Here is a 12,848-nt window from a genome sequence, read left to right as displayed (position 1 = left end):
TGTCCCTAACTAAAAAAACTATAGATAAATTTAATTGTACACCTAAATAATTTCACATGCATTATTAATTTACTCTCAATATTTTAAAAATTCATTAATCTACTCTACTAATTAGATTTTTCTTTAAATTTAACCGTTGAGGGCATGACAAAATAATGATTAATTAAACAATCAACCGATGAAGCCAACATCTCAACAAATCATGGACAAACAAAGAGATTATAATAATTTTTGTTATTTAGAGGCTTTGCGATTTACCTGTAGAGGTAGAACTTTTTCATTGAATCCTTCAATAAGATAGTTAATAGTAACTAAAAGCTTGAAGCAAAATATTTCCGGCACCACTAGCAAACCGGGATCAGTTTGTAATTACCATGAGAACTAATTATCATGGGTTTCGCCAAGTTTTTAAAACTAAATTCTCTAAACCAATCAAATCTATAAAACTCAATTGTTGCAATGGCTGTTTGGCAGCTGAGAAATGAAGAAAGCGGAAGAAAATGAGAGAGGAAGAGGGAGAAAATAAATACATAAACAAGTAAAATTAAAATTATATTAGTGGATATTTTAGTCATTTAAAGTTGTAATAGGTATCTTAGTCAAATAATAAATTTGACAGTCCATTTCTTCATTTAATATCCGAATGTTCTAAAGAGGTGGACATCAACCAATGTAATATCAATAATGATAGAGCCACAAATCGTTTTGTACAAATTGATGTAACATGAAAAGATTGGCTGAAAAGTAATAACAATTATTATTTTTTAATTATATAGGCTATGATAGTTTTATACAACTAATCTTCTCATACTACATTAGTTTGTATAAATTTACTTGTACAAAATGGTTGGACTCTATCATTACTCATGTAGTATTATTATTCTTTAATTTTTTATTTACCTTTTAGTCCTTCACTCTTTTCAAAAATTTTTGGGGTATTTTCATATTTTTAAAGTGTGTGAGTTGAATTATGCGAAACTTGAAAGGTTATATGAAATTATCCCTTGTTAAAATTAAATTATCATATAAATTAAGTGCTAATTTGGTGATGTTGTAGCTTTTAAATAACTGTTGTTAGTTGTACTATAAAAATAATTAGGTATAAAGAAAATCAATTAATCTTTTGGTGAAATGTATTTTTGGAAAATTATCATTATACCACCTTTGTTTTGCTTTATGTTTATCTAACCACCACAAAATTCTAACATGTTCTCTGCACCACCTTTTCTTTTTAAATTTGTATCAATGAACCACTTCTGCACTAACACCGTTAAATAATTTAAACGAATTAACAATTTTACCTTTAAATAAATTAAAAAATTATTTTATTTTATAAATACTTTGAAAAATAAAAAATTAGAATTATAAAATACCCTAAATTTAATCAAAAATAAATCCCAAAATTAGAATTTTTATTTTTAATAAAATTATATTTTAATAAAAAATATAAATATAAAAACAATTGCAAAATTTTTGGATTTAATAAAAATATCCTAAATTATTAAAATTTTCGGATTTTTTTAATCAATAAATTCAGTTATTTTAATAAAATTTTGCAAAATTATAATTTTTTAATAAAAATAATTATTAAAATTTTACAAATCGAAGTTTAATAAATATCAGCTAATCACCTCTATTTGAGATTTATTTTTTATTAAATTTAGGGGTATTTTATAATTATAATTTTTTATTTTTAAAGCTTTTATAAAATAAAATAGTCTTTTAATTTATTTAGGGGTAAAATTATCATTTCTTTTAAATTATTTAACGATATTAGTGCAAAAGTGGCTAATTGATACAAATTTAAGAGGAAATGTGTTGTAGAGAATATGTTAGAATTTTATGGTGGTTAGATGAACATAAGACAAAATAAAGGTTGTGCAATGATAATTTTCCTATATTTTTAAAAGTGCTGTGAGTTTTAAAAGCAGTCATATGCATTTATTAAATCTTATTATTAAACTACTGTAACAATATAAATGACTGAATTGGACATAATGTTGAACAAAAATTTATTTACACTTCTATAAACATGTATATAAAATAATTTTTTATTATCTATATATAATAATTGCTATGTAAAATAAATATTTTATAATACTAATTTTATTTTTTATTTCATTATCTTATATAGTTGGTAATAAATAATAATAACTTTTTTAGCAGTAATGATTTTATTTTTTAATTAATAAGGATAATTTTAGATTTTTATAACATATACGAGGATATATATAACATTGTACTAATTATAAAATTAATTATCAAAATCAAATTTCAAAAGCTATTCATTTTATTCTTTTCAAAATTTATTGTAAAATAGAGTGATTTTGCTAAAAATGATTTCTAAAAAAATTTACCAAACAATTAAATTAACTTTTAACCTTTAAAAATCACTTTTGATCTTCCTAAAAATAATTCCAAATATGCGCTAAGTTGCTACCAAAATTTTACAATGAATTACTATGATTAATAAATTGTTAATAAGGTCCAAAATTAATAAGGTCTAAAGGTGATAATTATTTTAGTCTAATTCGAATCAATTTTTATGTAGCCACTTGTAGTTGTTGTTTAATGAGGAGATTCCGTTGTATGGAATTTAATAAGTATGCAAATATGCTAGGCAGCAACTTCAGCAGCTTAATTAATGAGGGAGCACTTTGAGCCATATCCTGTGCGAGTTTATTTGAGTAGTTAATAATAGATTAATTTTGTCTAAGTAGACAGCTGTATTAATACCTAACAGACAGATTTTGATTAATAATAGATATCTAATTTTTATGTTAAATTTCATCTTAAACGAAGTGACATGTAATATATTATTAATCAAATGGTGACAACATTTAACAAGTTTTAAGAGAATCAATTATATTGTCTCACCATATTTCCGTGACTAGGCCATATAATTTTCAAACAATTTTATTTAATGGACCATTTCAGTTTGAGTCCAGGGAAAGTAAGAGTTGACAAAAAAACTATATTTGGGCTTTGCCAACCCCTCTATCTTTTAAAAATTAAAAAAAAAAAGTTACATTACCACATTATTTTTAATAAATTGTAAGAAAAAATTTTAGAATGTATAACACTGTCTCATAAAAAAGAAAAAAGAATTAATAAAGTCTCTGCTTTGGAAAATACTAAAACTCTGATATTAAACTTACTAATATGATGCAAGTTAGTTAATTCGTTCACCCTGTAGTTCAAACTATTAGTTGACGACCACCGTTGATATCAAGTTTGACAATCTTTAAAAGTCGCTGTTCGTTTTAGAGTTGAGTAATCAATCAATGCTTATCATCGATAGATGTCACTGATTGCATCATTGCCGCTAAGGTGAATGAGATCGATAAATAAATAAAGACAGCTGTTTCAGTAATAGAAATTGAATTCTGTAATTGCAAGACTCGAAGATTTAAGAGGAATTTTTATATTTAATAAAGAAAGACTTTACACGAGCATTGACTGAAAAGGGCAAAAAACAAAAAACCCTTCTAGCACAGTAACATTTGCGAGCTGCATCTGTGCAACCCAGCCCATGTGGCCAATAAACAAAATTGTCTTTGAGTACGCACCCCATTTGGTGTCGATATTGAACAAATTTGTTTTGGGGAACGTTTTTGTTGACAACGACTACGGGTGAATCCTGATTAGTGAACCCCCATTAGTTTAAATAAGTGTTGACTAGACGACTGACGACCTCTCAACTCGAGTTCCATTTTCCTTTCACATCTCTTGTCAGGTTTTTTTTTTTTTTTTGCCCTTTCGGAGCTGCGAATTGCAACCGTCACATATACAAAGAGGTAATAAACTCTTTAGAGTTTAAACTTAACAGTTGTTTTTCTGTTTCTTATCCTTCAAAATTTCTCCCTAATTTTTGGCTCCTTTTATTTTTCATGTTTGTCTGGAAGAAAAATTTATGGTGCTCCAAAAACACTGCTCCTTTTCTATCTCCTTGCCACGTTCATAAACGCGTGGCAAGCAATGGATGGATAATAAAGAGCAATACTTTCCTAGTTTAATTGACATACAGGAGTCTGTACATAGATTATTTTGTTGTTAATACGTTCTTCTCCTAAACTTTGTTTGTAGACGAACATGTCAGAAAGTGAGCAACACGAAGAGGAGGATCCCTCCCAGCCCCATATTCATGATATGATGGCAAAACTCATAAGACAACAAGACAAAATGATCAAACTATTGGAACAAATTGCGCATAGTAGTGGCTCTAAAAAAGTTGGAGAGACAAGTAATAATGAAGATGCTCCAGAAGATGACAAAACAAGTAGTGATGAAGATGCTCCTGAAGATGACAACCTGACGGGTACGTTATGCTATTACATTATATTGTTCTTATATTTCTTGTTTATGATATATACCCATTTATTTTAATGAATGCAAAAACGTGAAAATAACAGAGAAATAAAGTTTCTGGAATAATGGGTTCGAGAAACTTGGGGGTAAAAAAAAAAGGTTTGCACAGTAAGTTCTTAGACTGAATATATTTCAAATAAATTAATAATATTTACAAAATTAATTAATTAAATCTTTGTAATTTTTTCCTTCGTTACTTAAGTTTCTTGACTATTTTGGACACTAAAGTTACCACAGTAAAAGAGTTCACTTAATTATCTTTTTTTTTTAGCGTAAAAGGACTAAATTACCTATAAAACTATCATAGCTTATACAAATTTTTTATGATGCTTACATATTATGGCATAATAGCATGTGTTTGCTTTTGAGAATTTAATTATTTGATGTTGTATCAGGGAGAAGGATAGTTATATTCCCATAATACGACCAAATGGTCATTAAGACCCTTTATTTTTTTAATAATGAACATCAAAATCTCCTTACGTTTATTTTTGCCATTTATTTGGATCGTAAAAAGGGTATTTCGGTACTTCTGCTCTTTGTCGACTTTGAATTTAAACAATGAGCCAGTTGTCTCTTTGTTTTTTTTTTTCCTCCTTTTTTTTATAAGCTAACCTAGTTTGCCAATAATAATTTAAAAGAATGATTTTAAGCTCCTTTGATTCTGAGATTAAAGGAATGCACATGGTTTAAAAAAAAAAGAAAAAAGGCAAGAGCAGTGGAAGCAATTAAGCTTATCAGAACTAAAATTAATATCCAACATTAAACCATCACTTATAAAACAAATTAAATATAATAATTAAGCACCATCAATTAATCAAAAACCCTAACAGCCGCCGTATTCTTCTTCACTTTCACATTCTTTATCTTTTCCTCCATATTTTGCACAAAACAAAGGAAACTTTACCAATTATCGTTCTGGAAATGCAAGCAATTCATGGTTTCCAAGACGACTAATGCCTGTTGAATTTGAAAATTCTCTAACCCATAATCCATGGCTTTGGCAAATGTTCAATTTTAGCTACTGATTTTGCATGCTTTGATTCATCAGTATATATGTATATAAAAAAGGATGAATTTTATTTTTCATTTTTAGGTTAATTGAAATGTTTTTAATTCAATTTAAAACTTTGGAAAAACAGTCAATATGTCGTTCCACATATAGAAGAAACAAATGCCATGATATGAGCATAACAATAAATTTAGCATTTGACATCCATATAAACGGCAAAAAGTAATAGAAAGAGTTATGGTGTTCATTAGTGAAAACAATTAGGGTCTAGATGGCCATTTTATCAAACGATGGGAGATATGATTGTCATTTTGCTTTTTATGAAGATAACATATTTCAAATAAATTTTCTATTAAGAAACCTATAAAAAAAATCGAAGGCTCTAAAGGATAAAAGAGAAATTAAGAATTTTTAGGGACGCAATTAATTAAATTGTGTAAAATAGCCAAAGACTGTGATTGAAATATGGAATTAATAACCAAAGACTTTGACGCCCCTTCAAAGTCCCTTTGAACCTCATCTTTAAATAAACCCAATTAGATTAATACTAAAAAGTTCCCTACTCACCTTAATTTCAAAAACACCCTTCTTCGAAATAACAATTTCTCTTTCTAAAAATGCTCATAAATGCAGTTTTTTTTTTTGTCTCTCAATCCACCTTCCACAAATTTGTTAATAAACTCAACTTTTATGATGTCAAGAGCCAATTTTTAAGGTACGACTAGCACATTTTTGGAGAGTATTGAACTTCAAAAGATATCTTATTGAATGTTAAGTTATCGATCTTTGAAATATTCCATTTTATCTTGACATTAGAATGAGATTAATAGTGATGCAAAAAGTTTGCAGGCAAAAATAGATAAATAAATAAAAAGAAAAAGGAAAACGAAAAGAAGCTCTATAATGCATATGTGTGGGTTTAAGTATGGGTAAAGAGAGTTTTGTGATAGAGAAAAACGTATCCTTTTTTTTTTTTTTTGAATGAAAAGAAATACATTGGTTTACATTTTTAACTTTATTGTAATTGCAAGAATGAGGGTTTTTATAGGATCAATGAAGGGGTACCAATAGTGCCACTCTTACACAAAGTATCCATTAGGGTGGAGCTTTTTTCTTTTTCTTTTTTAAATTACAATTGAAATTCTACACAATCTCCTGAGTCATGATGGTATAATCCCAAATATTAAGAAGAAAATCTACCTCTAAGTTGCATAGGGGAGAACTTGAAACCTTGACCTCAAGAATGCAATAAGGAGGTATCCCACCACTCATAATTTATATCTTAATTCCGGACTTAAATGTTCTCCCAAACTATAATTTTATTAAATGAGTTAAAAAGTCTACATAAAAAAAAAAAAAGATAACAGCAGTGGAAACCAAATATGGCACTGCGAAAACTAAAAAGAAAAAATTGCAATCACTGAGAAATACTAATTTGTCTAATATTTTCCATTTCCAATTAAAAGCATGCATGGTAGGACTTAAATTATTGAGTCATCTAATTTTTCACAGCAAAATATAAGTGGTGATTGGTAGTTATCAAGTTACAAAATATTAAATCTTAATGATGTAAGATGCTTAATACCTCGAATTTGCACTCAAATGATAATCCAACCGGTCAGACACCTCTAACATTGCGAACATACTGCAAAGTGAAATGGACAAGCCAGCCATTTAGGTTTGAAAATTATAGGTTATTTCATCGCTATTGATCTTGATTTTTAATTTATACTTGAATTTGCTTTCAAATGATTATATAACGGGCTTTCCTTGTACCTTAAACTTAATTTATTTACATAACTATCGTCCTATTTCAAATTTACAGTACCAATCAGACGTAGAAGATTAAAATTGTATAGAGCTGCACTAACTGGCGACTGGGCGGTGGCTAGAGGTATTTATGACGTACATGAGGGTGAAATTAGAGCTCCGATCTCAAAAAGAAAAGACACTGCTCTTCACATTGCAGCTGCAGCAAAGCAATATGGTTTCGTGAAGGAACTTGTGCAAAGAATGGAACCAGGAGATTTAGCTCAGGAAAATAATGTTGGATATACAGCTCTTTTCTTTGCTGCAGCATCCGGAATGGTGGAACTGGCTAGAGAGATTATGACGCATAATAAAGCCATAGCAACGGAACAAGATGACAAGCGGGTGCTACCAATTGACTTGGCTGCATCATTGGGCCATGAAGATATGGTAGTGTACCTTTATGGACAAATTAAAAATTCCTTGAATGATGAAGATCGCCGCCACTTACTTCTCACGTTGATACAAACTGATTTGTATGGTAAGCACTGTTTTTAATTCATTATCTTCACAGATTGCTGCGGTACTAATGAATACATTTTGTCCAGATGTTGCATTGCGGGTGTTTGAGGATCTGCACGAGAAGTCGGCCATTGGTCGCGCTGCAAATGAAGAGACAGCACTACATGCTTTGGCTCGAAAGAATCTGAATTATTCTCATTTTACCAAACAATATCAGCGAGGATTTTTTAGTAGGGTCTTCAATCTGGGTTGGTCCTACGAACCCTAGAACTCTTTAGGCTTTAGCATTTATTTCTTGTCATACTTTAACAATCTTGGTTATTTATTTCGCTGCTTTGTGTTTTGCAATTGGAAATTTCAGGTGCCAAAGATATAGAAAATAAAAGGCAGAAAGCACTTAAATTAGTCCAACGCCTTTGGGAAAAAGTTGTATTGTTGAGTGATTCACGCATTTCAAACCTAATTGCAGAACCCGAACTAATATTTGATGCTGCGAGACAAGGAAACCTCGAGTTTCTATTGATACTTATTCGTGAATATCCTGATCTGATATGGAACATTGATGAAAATGGTTATACCATATTTCATACTGCTGTTTTGCATCGTCGAAAACGTATCTTCAAGCTTATATATCAGATAGGTGCAGCAAAAGATTTGATACTTAAGTTCGAAGACCCAAAAAAAAACAATATTCTACATTTAGCTGCAATGTTGCCACCACAAGATCGACTCAATATTGTTTCAGGAGCAGCTCTCCAAATGCAACGGGAGTTATTGTGGTTTGAGGTGAAATTATTTGTTCAGCACTCTGCTACTATAGTCCTCGGAAATTTTTTTTTTTTTTTTTATAAACTCACGTTAATGGTTTTCCATTTTATAGCTTTAGCTAATCTTTTTTTTTTTTTTTAATATCTTTTTTTATTCTACTGATTGTTTTTCCTTTATCTTAGTTCGCTTACGATTTCCATTTTATAACTTAACGGGACTAGGTGCCTGTTTTATTAATAAGTTTCATCTTACACTATAACTGTAGGAAGTGGAAAAGGCTGTTCAACGACGATCTGCTGAGGCCAAAAACGAAGATGGTCTTAGTCCTAGAGCATTATTTACTAGGAAACACGAAAACCTGAGAGAACAAGGGGAGAAATGGATGAAGGATACTGCAACATCTTGCATGCTTGTGGCGACACTTATAGCCACCGTCGTTTTCGCGGCAGCTTTTACAGTGCCAGGAGGCAACAAAGGAGACACGGGGTTTCCTTTCTTCCTGGAAAAAGTTTCATTCAAGATTTTTGCCATATCGGAAGCAATATCACTGGTATCGTCCTCTGCATCTATAGTAAACTTCTTATCCATTCTCACTTCTCGGTATACAGAAAAAGATTTCCTTCGCCTGTTGCCTAAAAAGTTGCTTATTGGACTTGCAACACTTTTCGTGTCAATAGCAGCAATGATGGTAGTGTTTTCTGCAGCATTTTTCATTGTCTTCAAGGACAGTAGATTGTGGGTAGCTATTCTAGTTACGGTAATTGCTTCCATTCCAGTCATCATGTTTATTGTGCAACATTGCCAACTCCTTTGTGATGTCGTACGATCCACCTACGTATCAAATTCTCTCTTCCAGAGAGATAAAATTAGTCTTTTCCATAAAGAAGATGAAGCAAGTGAACGTCAGCGGATGACCAAGTTATGCAATGGACGTTTGGCTATTCAATGCTTAAATGTTCAAGCTAGAGAGTGGCAGCTGGTTTGAAGACGCTCTTACCAAATTTTACTAAAAACCTCTCCACACAATGTAAGCTTGGACACCGAGTCAACTTAAATTCTCGTTTGAAACATAAAATATTGATAAATGTTGCAGCAACAACAATAATACATCATCTTGTTTCAGTTGAGGAAGAGATTCTGTAGCTGGTTCAGCTCTTATCAATTAGTTCTTACTTACAAAAGTTCGAAATATAGACGTCAGAGTTAGAAAATAATAAGAGAAGTTAGCTTATTGTCACGGGATGAGTGTTTTGCGCAGCTAACCCGTGCGGGACTTAGACAACTTTGTCGAATATTGCTAAGTAAGCCTAGAGCTTCTCGAACTAGAGAAGAGAACAATTGAGCCAAAGAAGAAAACTTGTATTGCACAAAGAGAGAATACAATGCTTGAGTTGCTTACAATGTTTGTTGGATACAAATGCCTAATGCTAGGGGTGGGCAAACGGTTCGGTTTTTGCCGAACCGAACCGAACCGAACCGAAAAATTCGGTTCGGTTCAGTTCTATGAGCAAAAACCGAATGGTTTAAAAAATACTGAACCGATTGGTTTTAATTCGGTTCGGTTCAAAACCGAATTGAACCAAAAAACCGATCGGTTCGGTTTAATTCAATTACAAATATTTAAAATCAAATTTCAATTTCAATCACAAAATTCAAATCCCTAAAGCTAAATCGCGATTGCATACTTCCCTTGCCTCTCTCCCTCGCGCCTCTCCCTCACGTCTCTCTCTCCTCACGGCGGAGCTCCACAACGGCGGCACCACCCCTCGGCAGTATCTTCCCCCTCTGCGCGTGCATGGTGCGGTTCGGCTCAGCCCCTCTCGATCTCTTCCTCGCGTCTCTTCCTCGTCTCACACCACGGTCAGCGCCTAACACAGCCCCTTAGTAGCAGCACAGCCCCTCCCCTCAAGTACAGCGACGCCGTCATTAACCCTCAGCTTGGTTGCTGCAGCATCTGGAAGGTACATATGCTCTTTGGTCCAAACCTCCTGGCTCCTGCCATCAGCCCGCGTCTTTAATCTTCACTGCTGCAGGTTTTTTTTTTTTTTGTTAATCCATGTTGTGGACTTGGTTAATAGTTTGAAGTTTATGTTGGTGTATATTGGTTGTTGGCAGTGTGGAAATTGGAATTGTATAATTGTATATGTGTCGAATTGTAACATAGTGTGGAATTGCTGGCACGGCAGTGTGGAGTTGTATAAGTTATGAGAAAACGATCGTGAAATGATTCTAATTTCATTGACTATGATTAATTTGGGAAAAAAGCTTTACAATGATTCCGTGTCTGTTTGTGTTTGAAAGGAATGTTTTTGTATTGGTAAGCCATTCAGTGATTCCAGGAGCAGAATCACAGTAAGCTCCCCAGACACAATTATTCTAAGCCTTTAAAAATTTGTAGACTAGTTTTTCAATTTCTTTTAGACTTTCTCTTCTCACAGTTTAAGCGTTGTTCATGCCACTGGAATTGGTTACTTCAATTCCATTACTAGGCCGAATAATTAAATGAAATAGAGCTTGTGCCTTTCTTGTGGAGCCTTACATATTAAATTTGATTCAATAATAAATATTAAGAATATTCAATTGAATATAACTTGCAGAAGGTATATTTTGTAAAACTTTAATTTAAATTTCTGTAATGGCTTGGGAAAGTTGATTGAGATTATCCAAATGTGCTTAATTCAGTTCAATACTTCAAATTATTAAATAAATCATTTTTCTTATTTCTTTTTATTTGATTTATTTTAGATGTCTAATTATTCAAGAGTTCAAGACAACCTTGATTGTGTAGCCGATGATTTGGAACATGAAGTTGAAGTTAATGATAATGAAAATGATTCGGCAACAATTGTCACTGGTGGAAACAAGCGAAAAAAGTCATCCTCATCCAAACCACCACTACCAAGGAAAAAAATGGCTCCAAGATCACCTGTGTGGCAACATTTCACTAGAGTTCCAAATGATCATACAAAGTGTAAATGCAACTACTGTGGTCAAGAATTTGAATGTGGGACGGTCGGGTACGGGACTAGCACTTTGAGAACTCATAATCGTGAAAGATGTCAAAAGTTCAAGGACTTGCAAAAAAACCAAACAATATTAACTCAAGATGTTGGTAGTGATGAAGTTGTAGCAAGGGGATTTAGTCAAGAAGCTTGTAGACGGGCAACCGTGAAAATGATTGTTCTTGATGAATTGCCTTTTTCTGTTGTGGAGAATGCGGGTTTTAGGCATTTCTGTAGTGTTGCAGCTCCGAGATATCTTCTCCCATCACGAAGAACCATTAGTAGGGATACTCTTGAGATGTATTTGGAGGAAAAGGTTAAGTTGAAGAGTTTATTAGCGGGGAATAAGCAGAGAGTATCTTTGACCACGGATATTTGGACTTCCATTACAACAGCTAGCTACATGGTCATCACCGCTCACTTTATTGATAGAGATTGGAACTTACATAGGAAGATTATCAGTTTTAACACTGTTAATGATCATTCATCGGAGACCATTGGTAAGCAACTTGAAAAATGTTTAATTGATTGGGGTATCGAGCGAGTGTTTATTGTAAGTGTTGACAATGCAAGTCCAAATGAGGGTGCTCTTAGGTACTTGATTGATAGAGTGAAGACTTGGAGGGATGATGGCTTAGTGTTGAATGGAGATTATTTGCATGTTCGTTGCTGTGCACACATATTGAATTTGATCGTTACTGAAGGGTTGAAGGAATTAGAGCAGAGTATAGTTAGTGTTCGGAATGCGGTGAAGTATGTGAGATCTTCCACTGCTAGGATGCAAGCATTTCAAATTCGTGTGCAACAAGAGAAGATTAAATGTCGAGGAAGTGTGATTTTGGATTGTCCCACTAGGTGGAATTCAACATATTCCATGTTGAATACGGCATTAAAATTTAAGCCGGCATTTGATCGAATGGCACTTGAAGATAAGCTTTATGATGCTTATTTCAATGAAAAAGAGGGTGGAAAGAAGAAAAGGGAGGGACCGCCATTGTACAGTGATTGGGAAAATACTCGACGCATAGTTAAGTTTTTAAAGACGTTTCATGATGCGACTTTGCAATTTTCTTCATCTTTGAAGGTAACATTAAATCTTTATTAAATTTTTTTAATTTTTGATATATAATAATCTGATGAAGTTTATTTTTGCTTTATTAACATTGTTTTTATTTATATAATAGAATATAAAAGATAATTAAAAAAATTCTATAAGCTATATTATTTTTTTTATGAGCTATATTTTTTTAATTTTTGATATATAATAATATGATGAAGTTTATTTTAGCTTTATTAACATTGTTTTTATTTATATAATAGAATATAAAAGATAATTAAAAAAATTCTATAAGCTATATTATTTTTTTTATGAGCTATATTTTTTTAATTTTTGATATATAATAATATGATGAAGTTTATTTTAGCTT

At 31.9% G+C, this 12,848-nt stretch overlaps 1 protein-coding gene across 3 annotated transcripts; it reads left to right on the top strand.

Moving 5' to 3' along the window:
- The first annotated feature begins 3,692 nt into the window (after positions 1-3,692).
- Positions 3,693-9,546, top strand: LOC102620745 (ankyrin repeat-containing protein NPR4-like). Of its 3 annotated transcripts, none has more exons than XM_006464255.4 (6): positions 3,693-3,797; positions 4,087-4,318; positions 7,206-7,670; positions 7,738-7,899; positions 8,013-8,437; positions 8,685-9,546. In XM_006464255.4, exons 2-6 carry the CDS (start codon positions 4,093-4,095, stop codon positions 9,402-9,404), a joined length of 1,998 nt encoding a protein of 665 aa, XP_006464318.1. In that variant the 5' UTR covers positions 3,693-3,797; positions 4,087-4,092; the 3' UTR covers positions 9,405-9,546. The 3 variants fall into 3 exon arrangements, with proteins under 3 accessions (XP_006464318.1, XP_052299953.1, XP_052299952.1); XM_052443993.1 differs by lacking the exon at positions 3,693-3,797 and having other exon boundaries at positions 3,859-4,318; positions 8,685-8,969; positions 9,124-9,292; XM_052443992.1 differs by lacking the exon at positions 3,693-3,797 and having other exon boundaries at positions 3,859-4,318.
- Positions 9,547-12,848: the final 3,302 nt, after the last annotated feature.

Source organism: Citrus sinensis, chromosome 7, assembly GCF_022201045.2.
Source record: "Citrus sinensis cultivar Valencia sweet orange chromosome 7, DVS_A1.0, whole genome shotgun sequence".
NCBI lineage: Eukaryota > Viridiplantae > Streptophyta > Magnoliopsida > Sapindales > Rutaceae > Citrus > Citrus sinensis.
The sequence above is the reverse complement of the archived record's forward strand: the minus strand, read 5'-3'. Positions and strand labels throughout refer to the sequence as shown.